This window comes from Montipora capricornis, chromosome 9 (genome assembly GCF_036669925.1).
Source record: "Montipora capricornis isolate CH-2021 chromosome 9, ASM3666992v2, whole genome shotgun sequence".
In the NCBI taxonomy this organism is placed as follows: domain Eukaryota; kingdom Metazoa; phylum Cnidaria; class Anthozoa; order Scleractinia; family Acroporidae; genus Montipora; species Montipora capricornis.
The window spans coordinates 37,673,516-37,701,015 of record NC_090891.1 but is presented as its reverse complement, the minus strand read 5'-3'; the positions used below and the strand labels follow the sequence as shown (position 1 = coordinate 37,701,015).

Below are 27,500 nucleotides of genomic sequence, written 5' to 3'. Positions count from 1 at the left end.
GCAGGAAATAGTACCCGCGGGAGATCTCATAATAGCAAGCCATTCCATTATTGTAATTCCATGAATCCAGTAACAATGGCGGTATCATTAGAAGAACGCAGGTTTTGTTCCCTAATCTCGAAGCGGAATTATTGTAATTCCATGAATCCAGTAACAATGGCGGTATCATCAGAAGACCGCAGGTTTTGTTCCCTAATATTGTAGCGGAATGTACTGGAGGCCAGAAACGATGAAGCATCCAAATCTCGAGTTTCTACAGTCAATATGCTTTCATCCTGGCCAGAAGAGAGTTGAAAGTGACAATGGGTCTTTAGAAACCGATTGCCGTGGTTTTGGTTGTCAAGTGACCGAGCAGTAAGGAAAAAAAGAGAGAATATGACGGCGAGACCAACTCGCAACCCTTCAATGTTCATGTAACCCTGTGGGACGTAAAAGAACCCAAACACTTTGCGCAAAGAGAAGCCTGAAGGGCACGGAGTTCCCACTGTTTTGATCTGTAAACGCTCGGAGATGCTACAATAGCTCCTCTAAAATTCGAGAATAAATAATGATGATGATGACGAGGGGGAAATGCACTATTCACTACGTTCAAAATTATCAGCAAACACTGTGTGTCAGACGAAAGGTCAAAAATTCTTTAATCGATCAAGAGCATTCTAAAGCGTTGGAAATCATGAAGAGCCCTTAAAAACTTTAATCCTTGAAAAAAATAAGGCCGTTCGGCAACCCGTTGAAAGCGATGTGAAAAAAGGCGTTGGAAAAATCAGCACAAACCATTGGAAAAAAGTTAGAACACGTATAAAAGTTTTTGCGCACCCGTTGAAAGCGTTGAGAAAGCCGTTGGAGAAACCGTTAGCTACCTGTTGGTTAGCCGTTGGTTTTTGCCTGTATAACACAAAACCGTTAGTGAACGTTTTCGCGTGAGAGGTCACAATTTAGTTTTATCCAAACTAAGAGATTAAGCTTCGGGGATTCCAGTTTCCTGTCCACAGCAAACTGCACGATAACTGGTTCAACCCTCGTATTCTAGCTTATTAATCTTTCTCTCTGTTTAAGTGACCTTTCTCGGTAACTTGGTTATCAGGATACATAGGAATAACTTGAATTCGAATGGGTTTGATTTATTTTGCGGAACCAACAAAAAATTTCATCCACGACTCTAATGACATATCGCGCCATTGCTTACCGTATTTCCCTTTCGTAAACGGTCGTTGCCATTTCTCAGAACGGTCGTTGCCATTTGAAACGGTCGATGCCATTTTTTAGCTATGAATTAGACTCATTAGATCTAAGAACTCAAAAGGTTGCGGTTACTGGGAGTTGTGTCTCGCTGGTCATATGAGTTAGGGTTCTGTTTAGGGTGAGGGCTAAGAACCCGAGTTCGAGTCTTGAAATTTTCGGACTCTTTTTTTCCTCCAGTTTTTCTTTTATTAATGTTTTTTTTTCCTTTTTTGTCTTAATTTTTGTTAATATTTTTTCTTAGTTTGTTTCTTTTAATTTTCTTTGAAGTGAAGTGTGTAGTTGACCGTTATGAATGGCATCGACCGTATCAAATGGCAACGACCGTTCTGAGAAATGGCAACGACCGCCGTTTACGAAAAGGAAATTTGCCGTGCCATTACCCCGAGCCGGGGAGGAGTGAAATTGGGACATTTAGGTGAAAGGTGATGAGGTACATGTAGTCACGTTGATTACTTTTTAATTTTGACCACATCAGGGGTCTGAGTATTTCTCACCTTGTGAGGAAGCTCTCCTTAGCAGCTTGAACCTTCAAATAATAACCTTTCCACTTTGAACTACTCAGAATTGAAACGCCTGCAAAGCACACAACAAGGGTGAGGGTATAATTCTATTACAGCGAGTTTCAATTGAGTGTCGTAAAACCAAAACCAAAGTAATTACTTTGGCCAATCAAAAAGGACGGAGACAATCCGGCAAACCAATCAAAACTCGATGTAATTACACGTAGCCGACACAAAGCGCGGGAAAATGTGCACGCGTGAGCCACTATTGGCTTTGGTTTCACTTCTGATTGGTTGAAAAATGGTGCGAGAACTTTGAACCAATCACTGAGTGAAGTAATCATAAACCAAAGTAATTATCTAATCACTTTCGACACTCAATTGAAAACCGCTCTAATTTGGTAATTACTATTATTTGAAGTTATACATAGTCCTCAACTGTTGCCAAATTTTCAGATCTTGGTTACCAGCCACTGTATCTTAATCTACAACCGACCATACAAGGAAAATGAGTATAGCAAATGACAAAGCTTCGTTCCCACGGTCTCTCTTCTCTGCTTCCTTTGAGAAACTGGGAACGAGGTTGCAAATGACACTCAGATTTAATGTTTTCAGTGGAAGGAGCCACATCTCATTGACAAACAAACAAAAGAAACCAAAATAACAATTTAATCATGGATAAGTAAAGCTGAATTAAACAGTGATCCCATTAATGCCTGAAGAATAGGAGACTTGGTTAAAGCCAACTGTGGCTTCATGTGGCTTGTGGACTCACTGTTAACAAATCCCTTAAAATGATAGATTTGTTTGCTGACCATCAAGTGAATAAATATTTAAGTTCAACAACAGAAGTGACTACTCCAGCATCCAATTTGCTTCTTCATCAAGATTGCCATTTTTATATATTTAATGTTTCAACATCACAAGTTCACAGTATACTCAACTCACCTCACAGGATTCCAATAACACACCACACATTTGCATTTGTAAATGTTCAATATACAGGTGGTACATTACAAAAAAGATTTAGCATGTTGTTGTTGTTTAGCAAAAAAAGAGAAACGAAACTCATAAACACTCTGTTGGAATCATAGAGGTTTTTTTTTACTTTCCTTTTTCCTGTCAGGAAAGTCCATTTATTATCAAAATCCATTAATTATTAATAGTCACTTACATCTTCTAAAGTCAGTTTCCGTTTGAATCATGTCAAGAAAAGCAAATGTCTTGTATGCATGACCTGTTGAAAACAGCAAAATGCTTTCTAAAAAATAAAGTGAAACAGAGGTATTCACTGTGAAATTTAGATTAAAGTGGAAGAAATTATTTGCACTAGTTGTAAGAGGGAAGCATGAGAAAATAATTCATAATTTATAAGTACATAATAATAATAATGATTATTATTATTATTATTATTATTACTATTATTATTATTATTATTATTATTATTATTATTATTATTATTATTAATAGTAAGACCAACACAGGCCAAGTTTGCATTTGGGTTAGAGAGCCAGCTCTTTGCTGAGCAACCTGATATATGGTTGTTACTGTATACATGTACATCATGATCAATGTTTATTAATATGCCTTAGCAGTTAACCTATGAATGACGTCAGTGGGTAGTGTTTGATAGAACTGAGCGGCTATACTGTGCATTTGGAAGGACTAACTCTACAACGCCTTTAAATTAATACACTTCAAAGAATGACTCCTCCAGAAGACTGCAAGGGACTTTTATGCAAGTGTTCCTTCAAATTGTTGTATTTTCTTTGCAAACTGACAGGTCTGGCCAGCCTGTTCCGACCAAAGGAAAGCGCCCTAAGAATTACCCACTTTCTAGACATTCACATTACAGCCTCATCATAACAGGCCTCAAACCTAAATAGACCATAACTATAACATTATATTACCTGCCAACCCCAAGAGTACAAAAATCTGGAGACCTCTAGAAATCTTTGCGTTGTAAGAATGTCATTTTCATCATTGTCTGAATACTCTTCGAAAATCACCCGAAGGTATTCCAAATGACTGTTCCCGACATCTCTCGGTTAGAATAGCATTTACCTGCAGTATTGCTATTGTTCTCATAACCACGCCAACTATCTAAAATATATATCAATTTGAATGCTCTGTTCATGTTTTCCGATCAATTACAGCTAAAAAAAGAGCACTAAATCCACCTCTTGTTTTATTTTAATTTTCGACATCTTGAAAATAACGAAATTCAGGGAAATTTTTGAAAAAGGCCATGGTGGGTATTTCCCGGGAGATTTGGTGCTCTAACTGGGACACTGGGAGATTTGATGAAAAACTTGGGAGACTCCCAGGAAAGCCAGGAGAGTTGGCAGGTATGTAATAATAATATTGTGATCTCATTTTCATAAAAAAATCTTCAGTTCCTCACTCTAACCTGACATCATACATGCACTAAGGATTGAGACTGCCATGGTTTGGTTGCTGTCAGTAGTTCATTCAAACTCAGATGTTAGTAACATTATAGAATATTATCGTTTATTATATAGATCTTGATGAAATACCAGGATTTCTCCTTTTACTCAAAAATCATATCTTCACTGCACGCAGTGAACATATCACTTTTATCTTTCACATGTGAGAATATAGATGCCGTCATGGTAACGAACATGATTAGCCAATAAAATGCGAGCTTCCTCTTCATTGTAAGATACTTTTGTGCTTCAATATAATTCTTCTCTACTACATTTTTATTGCAAAATTTTACTTTATCATGATTTGCTTTTCATAACTTTCATATCTTGTTTAGGTTACACAACATGCGTGTTTTAGCGGTTGGTGACCACTTTTTCGTCATTTTGGAAATGAGTAAAACAAGTTGTTTTAAATCTGGACATTTCATCAATATCTATATAATAAACCACTTGGGGATACAAATTTTATTTTCTCTTCCTGAAATTATCTCTCACTCGTTCAAGAGATACTTTCAGCACTCAAAGATAAAATTCGTATCCCCGCACAGGCATGCAATATTCTCTATATCTAGCCATCTGAACTACATGTATGAAGGTCCAGCCACACAGCTGTCAAAGCAAATACAGCTACATGATTTCAGATGTAGTAGCCCTCCGTTCGCCTTTTCAGGTTATCAGCTTGAATGTCCCACCATTTGTTTTTTTTTTCCATTGGTTCTCCACAATAGGACAAAGAGTGATAGGTGACCAATTGCTAATCACATAATTAATGCACTAACCCTCCTCATCGACTCTTCTTACAATTTCAACTGATGATACAGTTCCAAAAGCCTTGAAGCGTTCTCTGAAGAAAGATGAAACATGAATAACAAGTTTTTGCCTTGATCAGCCCAAATAAAGTAGAGGCTACATTGTATCTGTAGAGACACTCGATGATCATAAACAGTACTTGAACATCAAACTTCACAGAAATTCGTAACAAGATTTCTAAAAATATACATTTAAGACAAAATAGTGTCATCTCTAATTTGTACACTAAAGTAATGTACATTTGCCATTCCATTTTCCAAATGCAATTTCCTATATTTTAGATTATTGTACCCCATTTCCCACCTTTTCCCAGACCACTAAGAACGAGATTTGTTCAGACTAGTTAATTTTAACATGTCCGAATATTTGGTAGGGCACCAGGTTTGAACGAGGTCTTCACGACGACTGATTCCGACCTGGACATCAAAAACAACAGCAACAATCCGAAGATGTAAATCTGGTAGTGAATTATAAATCTGTATCACACGTTACCAATAAAACTACATGTACCTATTACTGATACATACCTCAGGTCCTCTTCTTTGACGCCACGATACAGTCCACCTACGAACAACCGCTTGGTTTCCATTTCTCCTTCTGTCATGGTTCAAACAACTTCCCTGAATCAATGAACCTACTAAAGACATTGAAGAGAGTAGAGATTACTCCACGTGGGACGAGATAAACATACAATATTAAGCTCATATATCAAAAGATCAGGACCCTAGCAATAGATTCTAACAACTTAATTAAGCTTGGTTAAACAACGAACCTTCACAGATGAGAAACTGCCAATTGCAAACACCAAACAGAGTCAAACAGAAAAAATCTTCCGAAAGCTTGTCTGCCTGTATTTTGCTTTGCTGCCATTTTGAATCATTACCGAGGAAAATTGGTGTCTAGTTCTTAGGACTTCATCGGCCTATTTCGGACACTAAGTACAAGAGACTGGGCAAAAATTACGGTATTGGCAAAAAATTTCGAAAAATATGTCATTCGAGGCTTCAAATACTGACGAGGGAGTGGTTCAAAACATTGAAATGGAAATTTGGAGGACATTGAGAAATAGCTTATATAACAGGGGCCGACGAGAATATAAATGGTGATGGTAAATAAGGATTTTCAGGGTCACCCAAAGAGAATATAGTTCAAAACCACTTAGACATAGCATTGTTAAACGTATTTTAGTATTTAAACGGTAGATATAGGCATATTTTTATCCCCTAAAAATTTTCCATCTGTTCGGGTTCCTAGCTGAAAGTCTAACCTTTTCGAAAATTTCAGCTAGAAAAAGGCTCCCGAAAATTCTAGGTGACCTTTTTAGGGTAAAAATCCGTCAAAAATGGGCAATTATACCATCTTTTAAATGTTCGAAAATCCTAGGACAGGCAGGCACGCAAGAAATTTTACAACAAATGTTCCGAAAATTCTAGATCTCAAATCGTCTTCCGAACAGATATTTTCCGAAAATTGACGTTGGGTGCCCCTGAATTTTAAAAAAGAGGAAAAATGGGAGCTTCTATTTTGTTAATAAGTCTTCGGCGAAATGGCATGTAGTCAAAAGCAAAAAGGCCTTTGTTCAGTCGACCAATGCTATCACCTGAGCATCCCTTGAAAACTGTATTTACCGATATGTGTGCGTATGTCCAAAAAGGTGAAAGAATAGAACAGCCTGATTCACTCCGACTGCGTAGGGTCAATACAAATGCAAATGAGGTCAAAATCATTTGTAATACGCATACCCAGCTGGTGACCCAGCCCTTTCATTAACCCCTTCCGTACCATGGAAATTTTCGCTTTTACTGTGAACAATAATTCATTCAATCGCTTTATCAAAGCTTCCAGCATACCACAAGGAGTACACTAATTGCAGACAGCTAAATAAATGAAGATTACAATGAAGTTAAAGAGAAAAATGCAGGTGAAAAATATCAATAGATATCAAGAGTCCATTACCCTGGTAATGGACTGTTGTTGATCTACAATGATTATTAACATTCTGTAACGTCATGTCTGAATTACTTCAGTTGTGAAAACTATCAAATTTTGGCAACTTAGCACTAGAAAGAAAGTTAAGATTAATATAATTTGAAAGTTAAACTTGGCACCGAGTTATTTCATGAAACACAGAACTTGAACAACTTGGAGAAAAATACCGAGTCAAAAGAGGTGTCCAGTTTCGTTTCCTTACTCATTATTCTTAAATGACGCAATAGAAACACAGTCTCTCGGTCATAATAGAGAGCTGTTATATTTACTTCATAAAAATGGACCCAGTTCCACAATGAGAGCTTCGTAGATCTAAATGTATTGAATTTGCTTGGGTAAAAGAAGAGTGGACTTCCTCAAATTATAGTTTGTACACGCTGAAAATAAATGTATCCGTGTATTATCTCAAGATTGGAACTCCTTTATAGGGTTAACCTGAGCTCATCGAAAAGAGTAACTGTGAATAAATGGTAAAGGTAAAGTCTCTTTATTTAACGTCGGTAGTTCCTTCAGCTACGAGGCTGGTATCAATGGAAGCCGACGGTGCGCCCTTTACCCCCCTCCCTCTGCCAGTGCTCCGTTTTAAGGGGATTCTATTTTACTTATAGATAAATTTATTACGGTAATGTATATATTTTAGTGCACGTAATTCAGTCGAAAGACTGCAAGGTGTATATTTTCTAATAAACGTTATATTGATTGATTGATTGAAAGCTATAGCTACACGGATCAGAGGAAAGTCGCAACAGACGTTCAAGTCACCGAGGATCGAACCGGCGACCTCTCGCTCCGAAAACCGCGCACTAGCCATCTGAGCCTCCTACATGCAGGAAATTAGATTTTCGCTGTTGTTGGAGGATGCATGAACTGAAGAAAACCTGCTGAATGTTCTGAAAGGTCTGAAAAACTAAATAGATTGCAATCACTGTACAGCAGGTGTTTTATATGACTGCACTTGACGCAGTATCGATTATAATGATAATAACTGAGAACTGATAATGGTGAGCTTCCTTAAAAGCGTTGTACCTCAAGTACACATTCAAAATGTGTCTTTGGGTACATTTACAGTTTATGAACCAAAGTTAAAAGTTAAGAGTTTTCCTTAAATGAAAGTGATTTAACTTGAGCTTTAACACCGCCTGAAACGGACCGTGAGGGGAAAAGAAAGTATCAGAAGAACAACAAACTAGAGTATTTCGGCAATCATGTTGGGAGTCTCTTGTCGCACTAAAAAAACCTGTTAGAAACAGGATTTCCTGCTATAAGGAAGAAAACTAACAGCAATGACATGTGACGCAGAAGGGCAGGAAATCGCCGGTTATGAGGTGGAAATGTGAAAAGGATTCTCTCTTCTGGACAGCTGATGCGATGCAAATTAGAAAGCAATTTCTGTGCAGCTATCGAGAAAATTATCGTTGAAACGTAGCTATAAATGAATATAACGCGCTTGTACATTTTTGTTATGTAAAAGCCATCCTCAACTGAATAGTTAAAATGATCGATTACTATAAGTGAAATATTTTGCCATAAATTTGACACCATGCCTTAATTGTTTGGAGAATGCTCATCGTGAATTGAATCCAAAAATTCTTTTTTCCTGTAATTATGCAGTTGTCATTTTGAACACTACAGAAAGCAGAAGAGATATGGCGCAAAGAAATATATATATTATGCATTGTGATAAGATAGCCATTGTGATCTCCCATGGGTTCTGATATTATCAGACGAGATGAAAATTCGATGTTTTGTTTGTAAAGGATAATTTTCATTCTTAGCAGTTCCTTCCACTGAATGATAACAGAAAAAGACCAACTCTTGAATTATATATATCTTTGGATAAAGGAGTGCCCTTGGCCATAACATCATTAATGCTGCAGAAACTGTTATAGCTTTCTTTATAGTTCTTATTTCTCCATTTCGTTGAATTGACGGATTGTTTTTTCCGTGTAAATAAATTGCCGTTACGTAAGCATTTAAGCGAGGATTTTTGTCGATCGCTGAGACAAAAACTCGTTGTTCTTCTGACGGACGCAAAGTAAACATTTGACCAGTTCAAAAATTTACTTTAAAATCAAGGAGGTTTTGTGGTAGGTGCGACTACAATTCTGGTCGATCCTTGATCGTCACATCGCGGTTCGACCCTTGTGACTTTAAAAAGACGTTTAAAAGCCCTGCGGTAAATTGTTAATCGTAAACAGTAAGTGAAGGGGTCGAGAGCGATTTTCAACAAAAATATGGTTATTGTAATGGTTCTAGAAGTCCATTTGAACACATTTGTGGACGATAAGTTTTCACCATATACGGCTAGTTGCCACGAAATCATAATTGGTGCGCTGAATACGGTAACGGAGGCAAGTAACATCAAATTTGCTCTGGTAAAATTCCTGTCTCGTAAACGGACACAAGTTGCTCCCGCGACATTGTTTTCAAGGCGGGCCCTTGCTCGCTTGACTTGTCGAAGATACTCCTTCCCAAGGGCCACGTAGATGGCGCAGAGGCAAACTGTGGTCAGCTGAAATGCGATGTGCAGTTGAAATTTCTCCACCATCGCCGGAGATACTCCTAAGGGAAGTAAAAGGGGAATGAAAAGGGAAATGAAAGTCATAGAGACAAGGGAAAGGATTGTTTTCCTTTTGGTAACCAGTTCTGCATGTTTATGAGGCATCTTAACACCGATGTATTGACACAAAGACAAACCAAGCATTGATAAATAGGATACGCTGGTTGTCCAGTACAGCAATAGGCTTCCAGAGTTTGATATCGTATGATCCACTTCATACGAAAGATTTTTCAAGGCCCTACAGCCCATAAAAATATGGCGAACAATCAAAGGTCCTGCACTTATTCCGCTTAAGAAATTGGCCGAAATCATTCCAAACACGAAAACAGTGGGGGCTGTCCGAAAGCGCTTTAAAGGGTCTTTCCATAATACGGCTAACATCAAGGCATGGCCAATGATAATTGCGGTGGAAAGTAAAGACAATAAGAAAGCCAGTGAAGCACATTCTGCTCTAACTTTCGACATCACATCGTCCGCATTAGACTCCAGCACAAGCGAATGACTTATGCTCAACGTGGGTTGAATACAGTTCCATTAAATTCCCAAGTCCTTATCAGCAATTCAGTCATCGACAGTAGATCCAATATTGCTCGGTGTTTCTAAAGAGCACTTTTCTACGTATCGCTGGTCACAGTCGCTTGGCATACAATATATCTTGATTATGACCTGAAATAGATTGTACTGCTGGGTAACCGCTGTGAGATAAGTATGGCTAAGGAACCCAGCGAAAAGTCTCAGCATTGGTCAAATAATCTTAATGGGTATAAAAAACAAATACAATGTATTGAGCAAGTGCTTTTTTTTTATCCTAGACAGATAGGTACCACTTATTTTTTATTTCATGACAAAGGATTATATTTTGAACATCTCACCGGAAGATAGGAAAAAAAACAATCACTTTTGAGAGAGGATCGAACACACTGTATGTTGTGTAATCACTTTGAGAGTCTCTCTTACGTCGGAGTTTATCGTGGAAACTAAACAAAACCGGAAAAAAAAATTCCTTAACCTATACCTCAAGGTGCCCTGTTCGGGTTTTTAACTAACTTGATTTTCTATTTCTAGATCAAGCAACTTCCTTTGTGTATAACTGAAAAGACTATGATCTCCCTTTTACGGTAAATCCATAAACTTTTCTTTTTATCTGGATTAAGTAACATCGAGTCATTTGATTTTAATCGAAGCTTAAATCCAAAACATCATTTTGAGCGTACTCGAGTGCCGAAAAATGAAGAGGATTATTAAAGAATGAAACCCAAATATAAACTTAAGATATATATATGCCTACACTTATCAAGGTAACGCCATGATAACGACAAACTTTTATTGCCGTATTCACCGAACAAATTAAGTGGTCTCAATTCCTCTGCTTTCTTCATATACAATTTTTGTTGGTATTTTAAAAAGCTACGTACCAGGAATTATAGCAGGATTAATTTATTTGACGGATATTAATTATTTCGACTGACTGTATTGATAGTGAACAGAAGAAACAACCTTCAGTTTATCGTCTCAGTGAAAAAGGATTGGTATCTGAATGTTCATGATCAGTTGAGTCTGAGCAGAAATAAACTCTTGGTACGCCGAGTTAACAATGCAAAGAGCTGAGCTGCATCAGCGGCTTTTGTTTCTGAAAATAGTAGGTTCACTTTTTTGGAAATAAAAAATAATCAAGATATTGGGCTTTCCAGAACCAAAAAGACACAAAAAGGTTACCCTTTTATTAATATTTAAATTTATCCATGCATCGTCCAAAGTTATTTCCCCTAAAGGATTTGTAGAATGCATGATGGTTTCTTGTATTTTAAACCTCAACATTCATTTTTTGATCTGATATGCATTTTTAATGACGATAAAGCTCAGCATGGGATTATGTCCATTTTCTTTAAAAGTAAACGGATTCAGGAAAATTTCCACCACGTGCTGCTGGTTTACATATGTCAGACAAGATGATTAAAGCCCCTTTTTCAAATCCTATATATTGTGTCTACCCGGTTGCAGGTAGCTGTAGACAGTTCAGTTAGAGTTCATCGTATGTAGTTGATGAGCATTGTTTGAGAAAATCATTCTGTCTGGAAATGTGATTTCAAATTGTTTATCACATTAGAAAGAGAATGAAGTGCAGTAAACTTGAAGCAAGAAGAACCAACACAGTGCAGCTGCAAGGGTAATTACTAATGCTACTTTCGATTCGTTTCAACAAATTATGACTTGCTAAGAGCTTTTGTTATGTACCATATGCTATAGAAAATAATACCAAAGGCTTTATGCAGCGTCACGTTCGTACTTAATGAGGTTTACATCTTCGATTACCAATATAAGTGCTTTTATCAGAGACATTATTCTCGATTCATCTGGAAGAATCGTACCAAAACTCGCAGCCGGCAGCGAGCTCTCAGGAATGAAGAAGACAAAGGCCATATAGCCTTGACCTATGTAATTATTATTATTATTCCGTTTCAGTATTTTTTTACGAACAAGCCGTTGTTAGGGGAGTATTTAAGAAACACATCATTTCAAACCTTTCAATCACACGTTGTTATGTTATGAAATTTTATTTCCGATATAAATTTCGAGGTTTGTTGTGAATTCATAGCCTGCACAAAGGCTTTCCGGCGTCGAATGGCGCGAGATCAACAGCTTGGGAAGCGGATGATCGCGATAATGATGATGATGATAGTTGATGATCGCGCACCATTCGAGATGGAGAGCTTTTATGCAGGCTAGTGAATTCATGATTTTTGCAAACAAGTCTTGATGTGTTACTTGGAAGATAATTTTCATATTTTTGGATTGAAATCCCAGTTACGCAACCTTCTATGCAAACAAAGTTTTCCAAGTCGAAGATCTTTTTTTCCTCTTGTCGAACTGTAAAGGCTACTGAAAGGCGTCCTTTGCTCATCTCTGGACAAGTGAATGCCTGGGAATACCCCCGTGCTGTACTCCACGGGGACAGAAACAAGCTGGGCTATTGGTCATCATTCACGTCTCCCCCGGCACTATGCAATCGTACGTGGGCTGAGTTTCAGTCGATCTTGACTCGCGGCGGTTGTTTTCCGGATCTTCCAGGTCGCATCCCTCTCCTAAATTCGAATTCTAGCCTACTACATCTGACTGGAGTGCTGCGCTTTGGATCATAAATCGACTGTAGTATACCAGCTGCAATTAGGAGACGCCTTTTACATGTCGACAAGCTGCACTTTTCGTACGTCAGTCCTTAATTAAGACTGCAAGAAAGACTGAGGATTAGCAGTGTCATATTTTTTGTGTGTAAAGGAAGGAAACAGTTAAAAAAAAATAATTTATGCTTTATATTTGAAAAAGTTTTCAAAGTAATGAATAATGGCATTTACAGTTTTAAATTACCTTTTTTTGTTTGAGAGATATTTGAGTTTTTTTGTGTTATGCAAATTAGCAAATTGATGACGTCATCAGTGGTTCCGCTGGAAGATGGATCACAAAATCAAGAATATCTCTCAAAATGTAACAGCGACATGATTCAAACTTGGCATGAATAATAACCCTTAAGTAAGGAGCAAGATGGTGCAGGGTATGACGTAAACATGGCAATACTTTTGGCTCCAGTCCCTTTTGGTTATAAATAAAGTTTCTCAATTTCCTCTCAAATCAAGCCAGACAGACGGTCCTGCTCAAAACTCACATAGAGCCCATGTTGCTGTAGGTCTCCTAATCAACTCGTTGAGTGTGAATGATGTTTGGTTAAGACAAAAAGCGGAAACATCAGTTCCCCACAACCTTGATCTGGAAGCAAAACGGTTGCCATGGCAACTGTACAATTGGGGTCATTTTATGTTCTGACTGATACACATTATTACTGCCAAGTTTGAAGTGAACTGCGGTAATATTTCCAAGGATATTTTAGATTTTGTGATTTGTTTTTCCCTTGGAACCACTGATGACTTCATCAGTTTTAACACAAAAACCTTAATATCTCCCCAATGATATGAGATATTTTAAAAATGAGAACACCATGTTTCCTTTCTTCAAAAGATCTTTCAAATAAGCCTTAGTTGTTTTAAATTTTAAACTTACGTTTCCATTTATTAAACAAGACAACGCGGTCAACCGTAGAGGAAGACCACATTTACTGGGATGGAATCAGTAATCATCCGATTGACAAACTTCAAAAATTGCAAAACCGGTCGGCTAAGATTATTCTATAAGCCAACTATAAAATGAATTCAAGCTTGCTTCTCGAAACACTTAATGGGACCAACTAACTGTGAGAGGAAAAATGCAAAAAGCTATAAACCGAATGCATAAATGGCGGCCAAAAAAATATTCTTTTGGTCATGTACTAATTAGCCTCACTAGCCTCGTTTGCATGGACAAATACAAAAAAAATGTTGCTTGAGAGCGAGGCTAGTGAGTCTAATTAGCCCATAAACAAAAGAATATTTTTTTGGCCGCCATTTATGCATTCGGTCCCATGATGTTAAGTCCCTCAACAGGTTGGCCTGAATCGCGTCGGATTCTCACTCGGGAATCTTGTAAAACAGTGTTTTAAGGACGTTCGCGCCAATTGTTTCTGCGCATCCTTACTGCGCACGCAAATGCACACGCCACGTCATACACGAGCGCGCGCGCTAAGTAATAAAATGAGAAATCATAGGGTAAAAGGCCATTGCTATAGCTTTCCCTGGATTTAACGCTCTTGGACGTTCGGTGACCCCTATTTTTCTTTCCAGAAACGGATTTTATTTACAATTATCTCCACGTTGTCCAAAAATGAACAAAAAAATCAATGTGGGAAGTTAAAAAAAATTCAAGATTTCTGCTCACGGGACATCAAATCCTGCCATCTTGCGGCTGCAAGGCGCTTGAAACTGTGGTCGCTAAATGCGAACTTGATCTTTAAGGAACCTCACCAGTTGATTAAATTCACTTAATAAGTCCACTTAAACAATATTTGGCAGAGAAGATTTCACTTCAAAGATTTAATTGCAATATATTTGGGTTTACAGACACTGGCCTTATTCGCTAACGAAGCCCGATTTTGTCACATTTTGGGTGTTTTTCCGGGCATGTTCTCTCCAAAACGAAGTCGGTGACCCCCCATTTGTTTTTACATTTCTGACATAACTAACTCATTATCTTACAGTGGTTAAAGTTTCAGAAAAAAATCAATGTTGAAAATTTTTCGCGCGAACGTCCTTAATAAGGAATGGTAATGGGACTGAGTGGAGTCCAATTCGGTCTGTAGTCCTATTTATTTTTTTTCACAAGTATGATTACAGACCGAATTGGACGATACGAAGTCCTCTTACCAATTAATTATAACCATTACAATTTCCGAGAAAAGAAGCAGAGCCAAATTATGAAAGAAAGGGAAAATTTGCTTGACAAAGACTGACAAAGGTGGCGGAAATTTTAATGTCACTCTGAAAGAAAGAAAGAAAGCCCAATTTTGGAAAGTCTGTACGCTGTTTCTATGGTGATTAAAGCCAAGGTTGTGATTGGTTGATTTAAACGACAACTTCGAATGTGATTGGCTTATTGAACTGTCCGTTAACAACTTGGCAAGTGAATTTGTGGAAAATAGGAGTTTTTTAAACCAATCACAATCGATGAAATTGTAATATTTATGATTAATTAAAGAATGTACTTGCACTTCAAATAGACACTTCTTTCATTCATTAGTCCTTTCACGGGAACGAATGAGCCCAAAAATTGACCTATTGTAATTACTGAACTTTTTTACCGAGTTAAAATAAAGAACTACTAGTAGCAGAAGTAGTACTTTTAAAAAATCCTTTGCTTAGCTGGCAGTTTTGTCCGAGCGAGCGAGGGAGCGACTTAGCTAATGCGAGGGGAACTGACTGAGACTCCCAAACCCAATACGCTCACCCCTGCGCCTTCGCCATTCGTTCGCTCGCACGAACGAAACCGCCATCTACGCAGACTTCATTATCCTCGGTAACTCAAACAAGTGCTTTGCAATCTATGACAAAACGGACGTAATTTGCCAACAAAATATGCATGCAGTGAAGAAGGTTGCATTGCAAACTAATCAACATTGGATTTGACTTAACTTTTAGTGTCAACTGATATTAAAAGCGACCTTAAGATTTGACTTCCGAGTTCGAGATCGACTCCACGAATATGAGTTGCTAATTTCCAAGTTTTCTCAGTTTTCTTGTGAACAGGAATGTATTTTCCTTCTTCCTGTACTCACCGTGGCACAAAAGAGACTTTGATAAGAATAGATTTACAAGTTATTAATTGCTTGAAGAATGCGACGTTGTTCAGTGAAATAATTTTAAATCGTCTTCGTATCCAGTCACGCAAATCTGAAGGTCGATAGTATTAAATGGTCATCATCATCACCGTTTTAATTTGTCATGGACAATAATAACCTCTGTCTTTTTTAAGAAGCTGCAATCACTAACCCGTTAAATTTAAGGTGACAATTTAGCCCGTGGGTCCTCAAAAGTCAACAAATTGTTGAGACTGTTTCAAAAAATGAAAAATCGTTTTCCTTTCCAGGGTATCGCCGAAACTCCATTGTGCATTTTTTTTTTATTGAAGAAAAAAATATGCCTAGTTTTTAATAACTCACATCGGAGTGCATGTGTCGGAATTAAAGCGAGCAAATTATTGAACTGAAATGCAATTGTTTTTGATGCAAAAGCGAGCTAGTCCTTTCCTCGACAAAAGCAGAAAATTGCAAGTCTGATTTCATCGCGACGCGTGCATTTGTATTTGAGATCAAAGAACGAGTTTTCTGTTTTCACGACGGGCAAAGACGTTTAGAAGGGCAATCGGAATGCGAAGGAAATTGTGTATTTCCTGCGTCCAGCATAGGAAATAAAATACCCCCAAGAGAACTGGATCGAAAAAAATAAAGCACATTCAGTCACAAACTTTTGAATGCAAATCGCAGCAAATTGCTTTTAATATTCAACTGGAAACCCTACTATATCTTTTTTTTTTCCATTTATGTCAGAAAGATATATAAAATTTGCATTTGTTGCCTTAATCCTAATCAGATCTAGACAGCATGTTCAGTTCCTGTTTTAATAGTTACTCGGATAAGACAAATGTGCGACAAAATCTAGATTTGATTAAGAACAACAGTATCTTAAAAGAGCTTGAATAAAGAGCAACGACAACAGCGACGCCAACATAAACATCAGTTAAAAATACAGCAACGTTCACGTTATCGTAACTGTTTTGCCTCCATTTCATTCTGTAATGGTAAATAATGCCTATAGTATGCCCTGTGCAGCTCGTGGAGCTCAGCACGCAGCCTGTTTGACTCATTAAACCTAGTTCTCAGTGGCATCGCCGTTGCCGTTTGCCTACTCGTTTCTAAACAACGACGACGGAGACAGCTACGAACGCGTTAAGGCAAAACGAAATGTTACGTTATTAACATAACATTACGCTGCAAAATGAGATGAACCAGAGTTCATAGAGTGGACGAACTAATGCTGTTCATGTTACTTTCATTCGCTATGTTATGTTCGCGGCAAACACTATATTGAGATTTAGCATTGCTTTTATGGTAAAGGTCAGCTGAAATTTGAATTTTGCCACTGAAAATCAAAGAAACTAGTTTGATTGTAGCTTATTTCTTGCCTGAAAGTTACTACTCGAAAAGAAAAATACAGCATAAAAAAGCTCCGAATCAAATAAATTTATATAGTCAATGAGATGTCCGACCTTAAGCAAATGCCTCATAATACACCTCTGCATTATTTGGACAGAAATTGTAACTTCCGGTCCAGATGTAACTGTTACAGTAAGGGCTTCTGTAGGAGTGACAATTGAAATAATTATAATAATTGTAACCAGCATTGTCTGCAAGGTAGATATCATGACCAGCACCGAAGGTAGGTCCATAATTGTAGGAGCTGTAGGTTGCATAGGAGGAATATGTCACATCGTTTTTGAAATAGCCATATCCATAATTATTTTTCAGTGAATATATGAAGGCGTTTGACGACTGTGTGTAGCCATTAGACCCTGAAAAATAAAACGAAATAATGAAGAAGTTTATCGCGTTTGCCTCGTACAGAGAAATACCCGAGAAATACGAATGTAGACTGTAGAGGGCAATACATTGGCCGCGCGGAGTACGAAATTTCTCACGCGAGTGAGCGAAGAGGGAGAAGTTTCGCATCGCCATGCAATGTTCTGTTTAAATATATAAACACCAATGAAATACCAAACCATTTCAAAGTTAATATATTTTGTACAGTGGAACCTCGATTTAACGAAGTCGCAGGGGACCGGTCAATATTGTTCGTTAAATCGAGGGTTCGTTATATCGAAAACCTCGATGTAACGAACTTGAGGGGAAACGAACAAACTGTTCGTTATATCGAGGTCATAGTTAATGATGATAACCCACACGACACCAATGCTGTTGCCGTTAAACGGATTCAAGATCAACGAGGGACTTTGCAGATCGTAGGTCATGTGCCATTGACACTTTCACGTGTATTTCACTTGTTTTTAAAACACGGAGGACAAATCTCAGTGGAAGTGACTGGCAAAAGGAGAAACAAGGGCATTGGAATAGAATTTCGGGCTACGTATTCAATGTATTACAACAGAAGGCTTCGAAAGTGAAGAAGTTAATAGAACTAATAAGAGACAAAGAAGATAGAGCGGAAGTTAGTTTATGTCTATGACATATAATAAGCCGTTGACTAAAAGGTTGCTGTCTCTTTATAATTACCAGATGACTGTTGATCTGTTCAGCGTTTATCTTCTGTCGAGTGTTGACATTGTAATTCGTTATATAGAGGTAGATTTTACGTTTGGGTTTCCAGAGTATGTTCGTTATACAGGGTTATATCGAAGAATTCGTTACATCGAGGTTCGTTATATCGAGGTTCTATTCCATACCTTTTACTGTAACTTTGGCCGGGACATAGAATATCGTTCGTTATATCGAGGACTTCGTTAAATAGAGGTTCGTTAAATCGAGGTTCCACTGTAGTCCTAAAGTGGAACAAGGGCGCGATTTATTATGTAACCATAGCAATAGTGATCTTTTCACGTGTGAAAATCACATGTTATTTTCACACGTGAATATATCATGTTTTCCCGCGAAAACTCTCCTGGTACTTCAGTGGTGTTTATATGATAAATACCTTGATAATATCGGCTCTGGAAATCTCATCCAACGGATATAGCCCCCTCTAATAGCATTTGAAAAGAAACTTCACTTTAATGCTAGGCGTATTAAAAAATGCCCTTCAACATTCTCTGCAAAGATCCTTGAAAACAGCAAATATGCCTGCCCACGCTCCAAGCGCTGATTACGAGAGTTAGTTACTTTGCGTCTACGGGTTTTGGTTCTATTGAAGTCATAGTCACTAAATGACTAATGTTATGTCCTCTTTCATAATGGCGGCCAAATAAAATATTCTTTTGTTTTGATGCTAATACGGCCTTACTAGCCTCGCGCTCGCTACGACGAGCAAATTTCAAAAGAACTTTTGTTTCAAAATTAGGGCAGTAGGTCTCATTAACAGAAAGACAAAAGAATGTAAAGTGCCGCCATTTATGAAAGTGGTCTATTTTACGTACATGTCCATGATTTGTCGGTATATCCACCAAAAATGTAGCTTCCGACATTAACAATGGTCACAGTTGGCCCTTTGCCATCACAATAACTGTGAAAAGTCTGTGAACCCCAACCGTGGGAGGATGATCTCCAGCATAGCGCCCAATAACTTTTTTCCGAGTCCTGTAAATGGGGTGCAAGCCAATCATTGAGCTGTGAAATCTTGCTGGTATCACCAGACAAAATCTGGGAGTCGTCCAGTCCACCTGGAATTAAGAAAAAAAGAGATGCAATGGGTGTCAAGAATGCCCTTTTGCTATGAGAGATCCAAAGCATTTTTACAACACTCCCAAGTGAACCGAAATCTTCCATTGTAAGTGTTCCGTTTCGAATGAGCTTTTCCGAATCTCTACAATCGAGCCAAGTTTGTTCTAAAAGTTTAGTAATTAGGCTTTTGACGTCGTTTGTTTTAGTCAGAAAAAGAGGAATGAAAATTATAATTAAAAATATATTAAAGCAGCTAATCGTGAGATTGTGGTCGAACAGAGCAGCTTTTTTTTTCCTCATCAGTAAAGACCTGCCACCTTAAACCTAGTTGTAGGTCCAATTAATGTTTTGTATCTGTGCCAGGTTTCATTCATCAAGTCCTTTCACGGATTACATAGGCCTAACAAATTGGCCTGCTCCTGACTGAGTGGACTCATAGCTCAGTTGGTAAAGCATTGCACAGACATCCCAGAGGTCATGGGTTCGAATCCCGTTAAGCAAGTGTCTCTTTTGTCCTTTGGCCATTTCAATTTCAGCAGGAAAAGAAAACAAACAGCGGTTACAAACATTTTCATTTTATACTTGACGTTTCGTATGTTGCAACATACATCATCAGAAGTGACGGTTAAAACTGTTACACAAAATTTTAAAAAACTAGAGCGAAGCACAAGTGACTAGTTAAAAAGTGTGATAACACTTTTTAACAGTGTGTTAAGTGTGATAAAACCCTCCCTTAGTGAAAACGTTGGTAGTGAGAAGCTTTTTTTTTATTAATTTCTTCCGGAAGTATCAACTACGGGAAGTTACGATTTTGTTATCACACTTTTTAACTAGTCACCAGTGCCTCGCTCTAGTTTTTTAAAATTTTATGTAACAGTTTTAACCGTCACTTCTGATGATGTATGTTGCAACATACGAAACGTCAAGTATAAAATGACATTGTTTGTAACCGATGTTTGTTTACACTTGCTTAAGTTGTCCAGATATGTAAAAGGATCACTTCACTTCTCGCCGGCTTTCATCTAAGTCAGGTTTGTTGGATAAAAATGAAAACTAAAAGAAATGAGGCTTACGGTGAGGGTCACACGTTTTGCCGTCGCCATAGTAATGCGCACTTCCGTCACACTGGCAAGTGAATGAGCCCACTGTGTTGGTACATATGGCGTTTGCGTCACAGTCGTGAGAGTTGAACGTGCACTCGTTCAAATCTGAGAGGACAAAAAATGAAAAACTAAGTAAGTAAATAATAATAATTGCACGATAGAGATAACCGAGCCGCCATATTGGATTGCTTTTTATTCTTAACCTTCCTCTTCTATAAAAATCCAAAATGGGGGTCACTGTCTACCAATTGTGCGCTAGCTACAGTACGCGGTAGTAGTCCAAACAACTTTATAACCTATGTTAGGGCATTGACTCTATATAAGATTGTACCTCGGCAGGTGCGTCCATCTCCAGTGTAGCCGCTGTTACAGATGCATACGTAAGATCCTTCTGAATTGTGACACGTAGCGCTGCTATCACATTGATGACCTGAAGAACATTCGTCAATATCTGGAAGAAACAGTGAATTGTGGGATATTTAACAACTATTCACCGACGTGGAGGTGGCTAGCGGTGGATATTTACCGAGCCGCGAACACAGGATATCCGGAGTTTGACGAGCCAATCAGCGCGCGAGTTCAACGCTATCCACTGTTTTAGTATATACTAATATCAGTTATTCAGAGTTCTCCTTGTTGATGCACATGCAAGCAAAAAGTTCTCACACAGCTCAAACGCACGGACGAGCTATATCTATCTTAAAAATTTTTATGGTTGTGGAAGTTCCTCTTGCCCTCCTTTTCCCACAGTAAAATGGTGCGAATAGCCTTGGAAATGTTATATCTTCCTCTCAATGGAGAGGCTGTGGACGTGACTGGTGCTACTTTCCAAAGCATCCGATATCATTTTTACACAAAAGACAAATAATAAGTCTAAAAACACTATTGGCGAACCCAATTATATTTTTAGACATTATTGGGTACGCCTACAACAAAGTAACATTGATACAAAAAGAATCAAGAAACAGAGTCAACCCAAGAGAGCAGTTGCGAGCAGTGCTTTTCGAAACATTGGCTATAGATAATATATTCTTTCACCGTTCATTCAGTCCTCCTACTCTTAACTTCATTTCAGATAATATATATGTTGTTGTCTGGTTACAGTGGCCCTTATTTACATCGTTACATTGCGAAGCAGTGCCCTCCTCTTAATTAAAATAGACCTTTTCCACAAATAATGTCTCTACTGCATTTGTTCATCAATTAGCGTAAAAATAAATTTAATATGACTTGTTTGTTTGCTAAGGGTTAGTGTGGGCTTCGAATTCTTGTGATTAGTCCCGCATGCGTGCTCTCATTAACTGCTTCTGTTCCGATTTATTGGTCCAAATTTACGACTAACACACCTGTTGCCAGTTTCGTATAACGGCTGTGACTAAAATGGACCCGTTAACATAAGCATGTTTTTTTCTTTAAATACCAGAAACCGTAGCTATATTTACAATCGTGAGAGAAAACCTATTAGGAAAAACTATAATATTGAAAAGTCAAAGATGGGTTGGATCCATTCGGCCGCTTCACAAGCGAACTGAAGTTGCCAAACTACGGATTTTTATGGTATATAAGGTATTGCCATAACTGTAAAAACCCACAAATTCTGGAAAAGTGTTCAGAATAACACAAATCTTTTTAAAAATTGAAGGCCCATCTTCAACGGACAGGCTTTTCGACAGTTTGTCAGTTTTTGTTATGGAAATCAGCATTGCTTATTGTAGCGATCTGACTGGATGAATTTTAGCTTTGGCGGGATTTTCATATATGAAAATTGTTCCACGGCACGCAATGTGTGTGTAGAGTGCCGGTACGTGGGTGATAACTCACTTGGCAAAAAAGGCGGGGCAACGTTACTCGCGAGCCCGCATTCGCGTAGCGGTACGAGAAACTACTTCATGTTATCACAGGTTGTTGTCATGGCTCGTTCCTTGTCATGTATTCGTCATACATACTGTAACTGATTCTTAGCAGATTCAGTCTAGTCACACCCTCAGTACAACAGCCATACCTGTGCAGGTAATGCCATCACCAGTATATCCAGCAGAGCATTGACACCCGTAGGATCCGAATGTGTTGGTGCAAGCAGCATTTGCGTTACAATGGTTGTTGTCTCCGCCACACTCGTCCAAATCTTTTATTTAAAGAAACACAAAGATCTGGTTAGTTATCGCGCACGCGTATGCTGAAGCGGCGCGGTGACGTCGACAAGCAAGCCATCGTACGAGACAATAGTGACTTTAAGGAGGCTCGAAAGGGTTTCAACACTTAGAGGACTCTCTGTTTAGATCGAATAACGCTACAACACTGTATTACGTAACAGCAATGTTATGGTACCATACGAAACACCGATTATTTTCAAACAAGATGTGATTATTATTGTGATGTAATAAGTTACCTTGGCAGCGGGAAAGCCCAGCAAAAACACCCTATATTTTTGATTTAGTTGCTCATATCTCAAAAACGAACTTGGTGACCCATCTTTTTTATTGCTGAAAAGTGATTAGAAGGCCACGATGAAACTTTCGGAAAAGTTTAAAAACATTCTGTCTGGAGGATTCAGAGCTACCTTAAAAAAATTACAAAATTAAGGTGGCTCTGAATCCACTAGACAAAAAAACTTTGCAGAAACTTTCACCATTCTCTTCTGATTACTTTTCAGAAATGAAAAACCGGGGTCACAGAGTTCGTTTTTGAGATATTAGCAACTAAAGATAAAATAAAGGGTGTTTTTACAGGGCTTGCCCGTTGCCACGGTGAAATATTACGTCACAATAATGATTGTATCTTGTTCAGAAACAATTCGTGTTTCTTTTTATACCACAATATTGCCAATACATGATACAACGTTGTGGTGCCGATCCTTCTAATAAGAGCGTCACTTGAAAGCGTTGAAACTTGTTCGAACCTCCTTAAGACTTACAACGGCGACCACAGCGAAAACGTCACCTAAAAATATACCTTTGCAATATCGCATGCCTTGCACGCTTATTCCATGTCGTTCACGGCGTATAATATTGGAAAAATATCTTAAAACTAACCTGGTACGAGTTGAGTTCAAGTTGTCGTCAAAAGCTCAAATTTTGCAATTTTACGTTGTTGTTATGCAAAGTACAGCAAAAGCATGCGCTATAATGCGTGCCGCACCTGCAGTACCATTATTTTTCCTCTTTTAACCAATGATATTTAACAATTGGACCCGTGGCCCTTGAGGGCGAAGGGTCTAATTGTTTTAGTATCACCCAACTAGTCGGACAGAAAAGGCAATAATAAAGTTAGCAAATGCAAATAGAAAATATATTTATTTGGGAATAAAACAAAAGAAAACGTCACGCTTTTCGCTACTCGAGGACTATTACTAATAGTCCTCCAGTATCGTAGGCAATCAAAATGCAGCATTTGCATTAGTTCACTAGTTGGGTGATACTTATATAGTTTAGTTCTGCCGTTGTCGTTGCCACGTGGCCTGTGGCGTCCTCATTTCTTGCAAACGTTTTCCTTTGTTTCGATAGAAAAACAACACTCTAAATCATATTATGCACAATCCCACTGCTCGTGCTTTGTGAATTTTTTGACATTTTTCTCCTGTTTATCTGCGAATCTGCAATGTGAAACGACTAAATCCCAATTTTAAGGATATTGCCTACGAATTCAAAGGTATTTTTGTGCGGTTTACTGAATATGCGGGGAAAGCAGATCTTAAATAACATGTGCTATTGAAATCCAAAAAGAAAATTGAGGGTAACCACGTATTTTTCAAAGATAATTAATCAAGAACATTTGTAAAATGCCTTAAATTACAAAGCTATGTATGACGTTCTTTTCCAAATTGAAGCTTAATTATCTCTGAAAAATGCGTGGTTTCTCCCAATTTTCTTTTTGGATTCCAAGAGCACTTGCTAAATAACACAAACAGCGGTGATAAACATTGTATTCCAACGCATTTTTAGAAAACTTGACGTTTCGTATGCTAGTCAACACACATTTTCAAAAGTGACCGTTACGAAAATGTGTGTTGACTAGCATACGAAACGTCAAGTTTTATAAAAATGCGTTGGAATACAATGTTTATCACCGCTGTTTGTGTTATTTTCCTAATGAAGCTACGATGGCCTAAGAACAAGAGTTTATACAGCACTTGCTAAGTTATGCTTTCTCCGCAAAGTTTTAAATCGCGCAAAAATATCCCAGTCTTAATAAGCACGACCCATAAGAAATCCGAGTATCTCGAGATGCGCAGAACGTATGCGCAATAACAATAGTAGCTGGCGTCCTTAATTGATAAAAAGGAGCTTTACCACCGACAACGGCGATGGCAACGAGAACGTCACAAATTTACATATTTAGTGAGCAAAAGCAACAGCATTGCACGCTTTGCAAGTGCATCTTTTCATTTTTGTCTATTTCTTTGCCGTCGTCAGCAAAACAACTACATGAAATGACTGAATTTGAGTTTTTACAGAGAACGTCAGCCCTTGAGGATAAATTTTCATGTTCTCCCGTAAATTCAGCACTGTTCATACTAGTTTCGTTCTTGAGGGAGACTGTGCATTCCCGATCTTATGCGACATTTTTTCGTCATTCTGCAATCCTGAGTCTTCCAGCCGTCCTCTTGCGTAAGCTCGCTAATGTGAAGATAATTGTAAATAAAATCTGTTTCTGAAAAGAAAAGTAGGGGTCACCGAACATCCAAGACCTTTAAATCCAAGCAAAGCTATAGCAATGACCATCTGCCCTATCATTGTTCATTTTAGTACTTAGCGCGCGCACTCGATGCATGACGTGGCATGTGAATTTGCGTGCGCTGTAAGGATGCGCAGTAGCAATTGGCGCGAACGTCCTTAAAAGTGTTTTCATTCACGTGATCAGTAACCTTGTTTTTTGCACCGAAACAAAAGAATGATAATAGAGCTCAATTCGCAGAGGATTACTTGGGGACACCGACATGGCCGCCTTTCCTTTGTTTAGGGACACCAACATGGCCGCCGTGACGTAATGGAAAACACTCTATAGACCATTTTACAGTTGTAGCAAGGTTACCTGGCCTAAGAATGGAAGCGAGGCTACCGGTGACCCTGCTTTGATACAAACCTTTGTGGTTTTCTGATGTTAATGTAAACTAATTAGAATTACAACAACGCAATTTACATTTACATAAAAGCAGTAGGGTCTGTATCAATACAAGGTCATCGGCAGCCTCGCAGCCATTCATAGGCTAGGTCACTGAGCAAACAACTGTAAAATGGCCTATTTGTTCATTTCAGTTCCAAAAGTGTCCCCAATTGGTGCTTCAGCGCTAGAAGACTAGACACTTAAATAAAGTCCGTTTCCTTTCCTTTCCTTCATTCGGAAATTTAAAAAAAAAGTCCAAAAAGCTTTTAACACTATAAACATTTGTTTTACAGTTTGATTTATTTCATTGTTGCCTGCGTCTACTAAACCACAGCTCTAAACGGTTAAAATTAACCCACGACTTGTAGAGAAGAGCAATCGCATGGCGATGAATTCTGAATTATTTTTCTAGACATTAAACCCAATTGTACCAAGATGGCTCTCAGACGACTGACAAGAACAGCAGCGAGTTATACTTTTAACTGACGTTCCCGTAGTCACCGCTGGAATTATTGGCTAAAGCCCGCCACCGAAAGAAGGAGGAGGAAAAAAGAAAGGAAATTGCTGGCCAGCTGTATTCACGTAAGCTCTGAGCGTCAATTAAAAGTGTCACAAATGTTATTTCATTCCTGAAGACTGACGATTAATGATAACTAACCCTCTGAGCAAGTGTAGTTGTGGCAGCTATCGCATCCCACATCATTCCACATAAACCGGTGGAGTACCCCCAAAGTGTGAACGCAGTCTTCGTTGTTAAAGTTATTCGGCTGATTAGCTGCCCAGTAAGTGAAGTTGATCGGTTGATCATCCGCCCACTCAAACGTCCCCTCTTTTGTTCGGTCATTTAATCCAATCCAACCCTTCCCACCATTCAGGCGATGCTGTACATAGACATTCTCCTCTTGGTTCCTGATTCTGACGAGGTTGCCGCCGTACGACTTGCAGTCCTTTTGCGCTTCTGTCCAGGTTTTGCATGACTGGCTGGTGAAATAGCAGATACCACCAAAGTACGACCAACCAGGTTTGCATACCTCTGCAAGAAAACAATTGCAATTATCGGCATATTTAATTTAATCAAGTTAATTAGTTAATTAGGGACATGTGGTGATTAGCACACGGAATTCTCAAGCTTAGTAGTTGAAACTTGGCCTGGGCTTGCCAAAGTGCTGTTCCTGAGAGAAGAAGCCCTGCTCCATAAGGTCTCTCTGAAACCAGGTATTGTTAGGTGTAACCATGCATGTACTCCGCGTAGGACAACTAATTGAAGAAACATCAGATTAAAAGGCATTTTGAGCCCATTAATCAGGCGTATTTTTTCATAGTTACCTCCAAGAATGGTGTATGACACGACGACAGGATCGTGGCGGTCAGCATACAATTCCTTAAGACAAATGCGGCATTCGTCGGTTTTGATTTGCTGGCAATCAACAAAATATGGCATTAGATAAAGTAACTGGATGCTGTTGAGAAACCACTTGCAGACTGGGGAAGTTGGTCAGTCAGGGAGTCCCTTAAAATTGACCCTGGCCGGTCAGAGAATTTTCTGGCGGCGTCATTCTGTTTTAGTTGGGGCCGCTCACAGCTCCCTCCTCCCCCTCCCCCCCAAAAAAAGGGGGTGGGGGGAGCCTGCTGTCTTCTCGATTTCCGAGGAAGATGGCGAGTTCATCCTTGGTGCTGACACAAGCATCTTTTACCAAATATAATGTGCTCAAGTTATGACAGACAAATGAATGCCCTTATGTTTTAGGTCTTACCATATAGACCACTTTCATAAATGGCGGCCATCTTTGCATTCTTTTGTATTTACGTTAATTAGACCTACTGGCCTCATTTTGAAACAAGTATTCTTTTGAAACTTGCTGGTTGTAGCGAGGCTAAAAAGGCTTATTAGCATTAAAACAAAAGAATATTATGAAAGAGGTCTATTGAGCCAAAAGT

General features: G+C 38.5%; 3 protein-coding genes across 6 annotated transcripts in view; all 3 read right to left on the bottom strand.

Annotated features, from left to right (window-relative positions):
* The window catches only part of LOC138015466 (nucleolar protein 8-like), a 19,644-nt gene extending 13,762 nt beyond the window's left edge, over positions 1–5,882 (bottom strand). Inside the window, exons 1-5 of one of the 3 annotated variants that reach the window (XM_068862533.1) lie at positions 5,772–5,882; positions 5,527–5,636; positions 4,969–5,033; positions 2,917–2,979; positions 1,737–1,815 (exon numbers count right to left, since the gene is read on the bottom strand). In XM_068862533.1, the coding sequence (XP_068718634.1) occupies positions 1,737–1,815; positions 2,917–2,979; positions 4,969–5,033; positions 5,527–5,603 (284 nt within the window). In that variant the 5' untranslated portion in view covers positions 5,604–5,636; positions 5,772–5,882. Of the gene's footprint in view, positions 1–1,736; positions 1,816–2,916; positions 2,980–4,968; positions 5,034–5,526; positions 5,637–5,771 lie in introns of those variants that run through there. The other 2 variants (XM_068862534.1, XM_068862535.1) reach the window with 2 other exon arrangements.
* Positions 5,883–8,119: 2,237 nt separating this feature from the next.
* LOC138016062 (uncharacterized) lies at positions 8,120–10,186 on the bottom strand. Its single transcript, XM_068863237.1, has one exon. The coding sequence runs from the start codon at positions 10,011–10,013 to the stop codon at positions 9,060–9,062; it is 954 nt and encodes a 317-aa protein (XP_068719338.1). The 5' UTR covers positions 10,014–10,186; the 3' UTR covers positions 8,120–9,059.
* A 6,247-nt stretch (positions 10,187–16,433) lies between these two features.
* Positions 16,434–27,500, bottom strand: part of LOC138016040 (uncharacterized) — a 24,096-nt gene continuing 13,029 nt past the window's right edge. For both annotated transcript variants that reach the window (XM_068863199.1, XM_068863200.1), the window contains 7 exons: positions 26,889–26,979; positions 26,221–26,595; positions 22,462–22,584; positions 20,791–20,910; positions 20,430–20,564; positions 19,113–19,355; positions 16,434–17,537 (listed from right to left, as the gene is read on the bottom strand). In XM_068863199.1, coding sequence (XP_068719300.1) covers positions 17,236–17,537; positions 19,113–19,355; positions 20,430–20,564; positions 20,791–20,910; positions 22,462–22,584; positions 26,221–26,595; positions 26,889–26,979 — 1,389 coding nt within the window. In that variant the 3' untranslated portion in view covers positions 16,434–17,235. The remainder of the gene's footprint in view (positions 17,538–19,112; positions 19,356–20,429; positions 20,565–20,790; positions 20,911–22,461; positions 22,585–26,220; positions 26,596–26,888; positions 26,980–27,500) is intronic.

What these genes read in the sequence shown, in the direction of transcription:
- LOC138016062 (XM_068863237.1), bottom strand. Translation starts at nt 10,013, where the DNA reads ATGTCGAAAGTTAGAGCAGAATGTGCTTCACTGGCTTTCTTATTGTCT.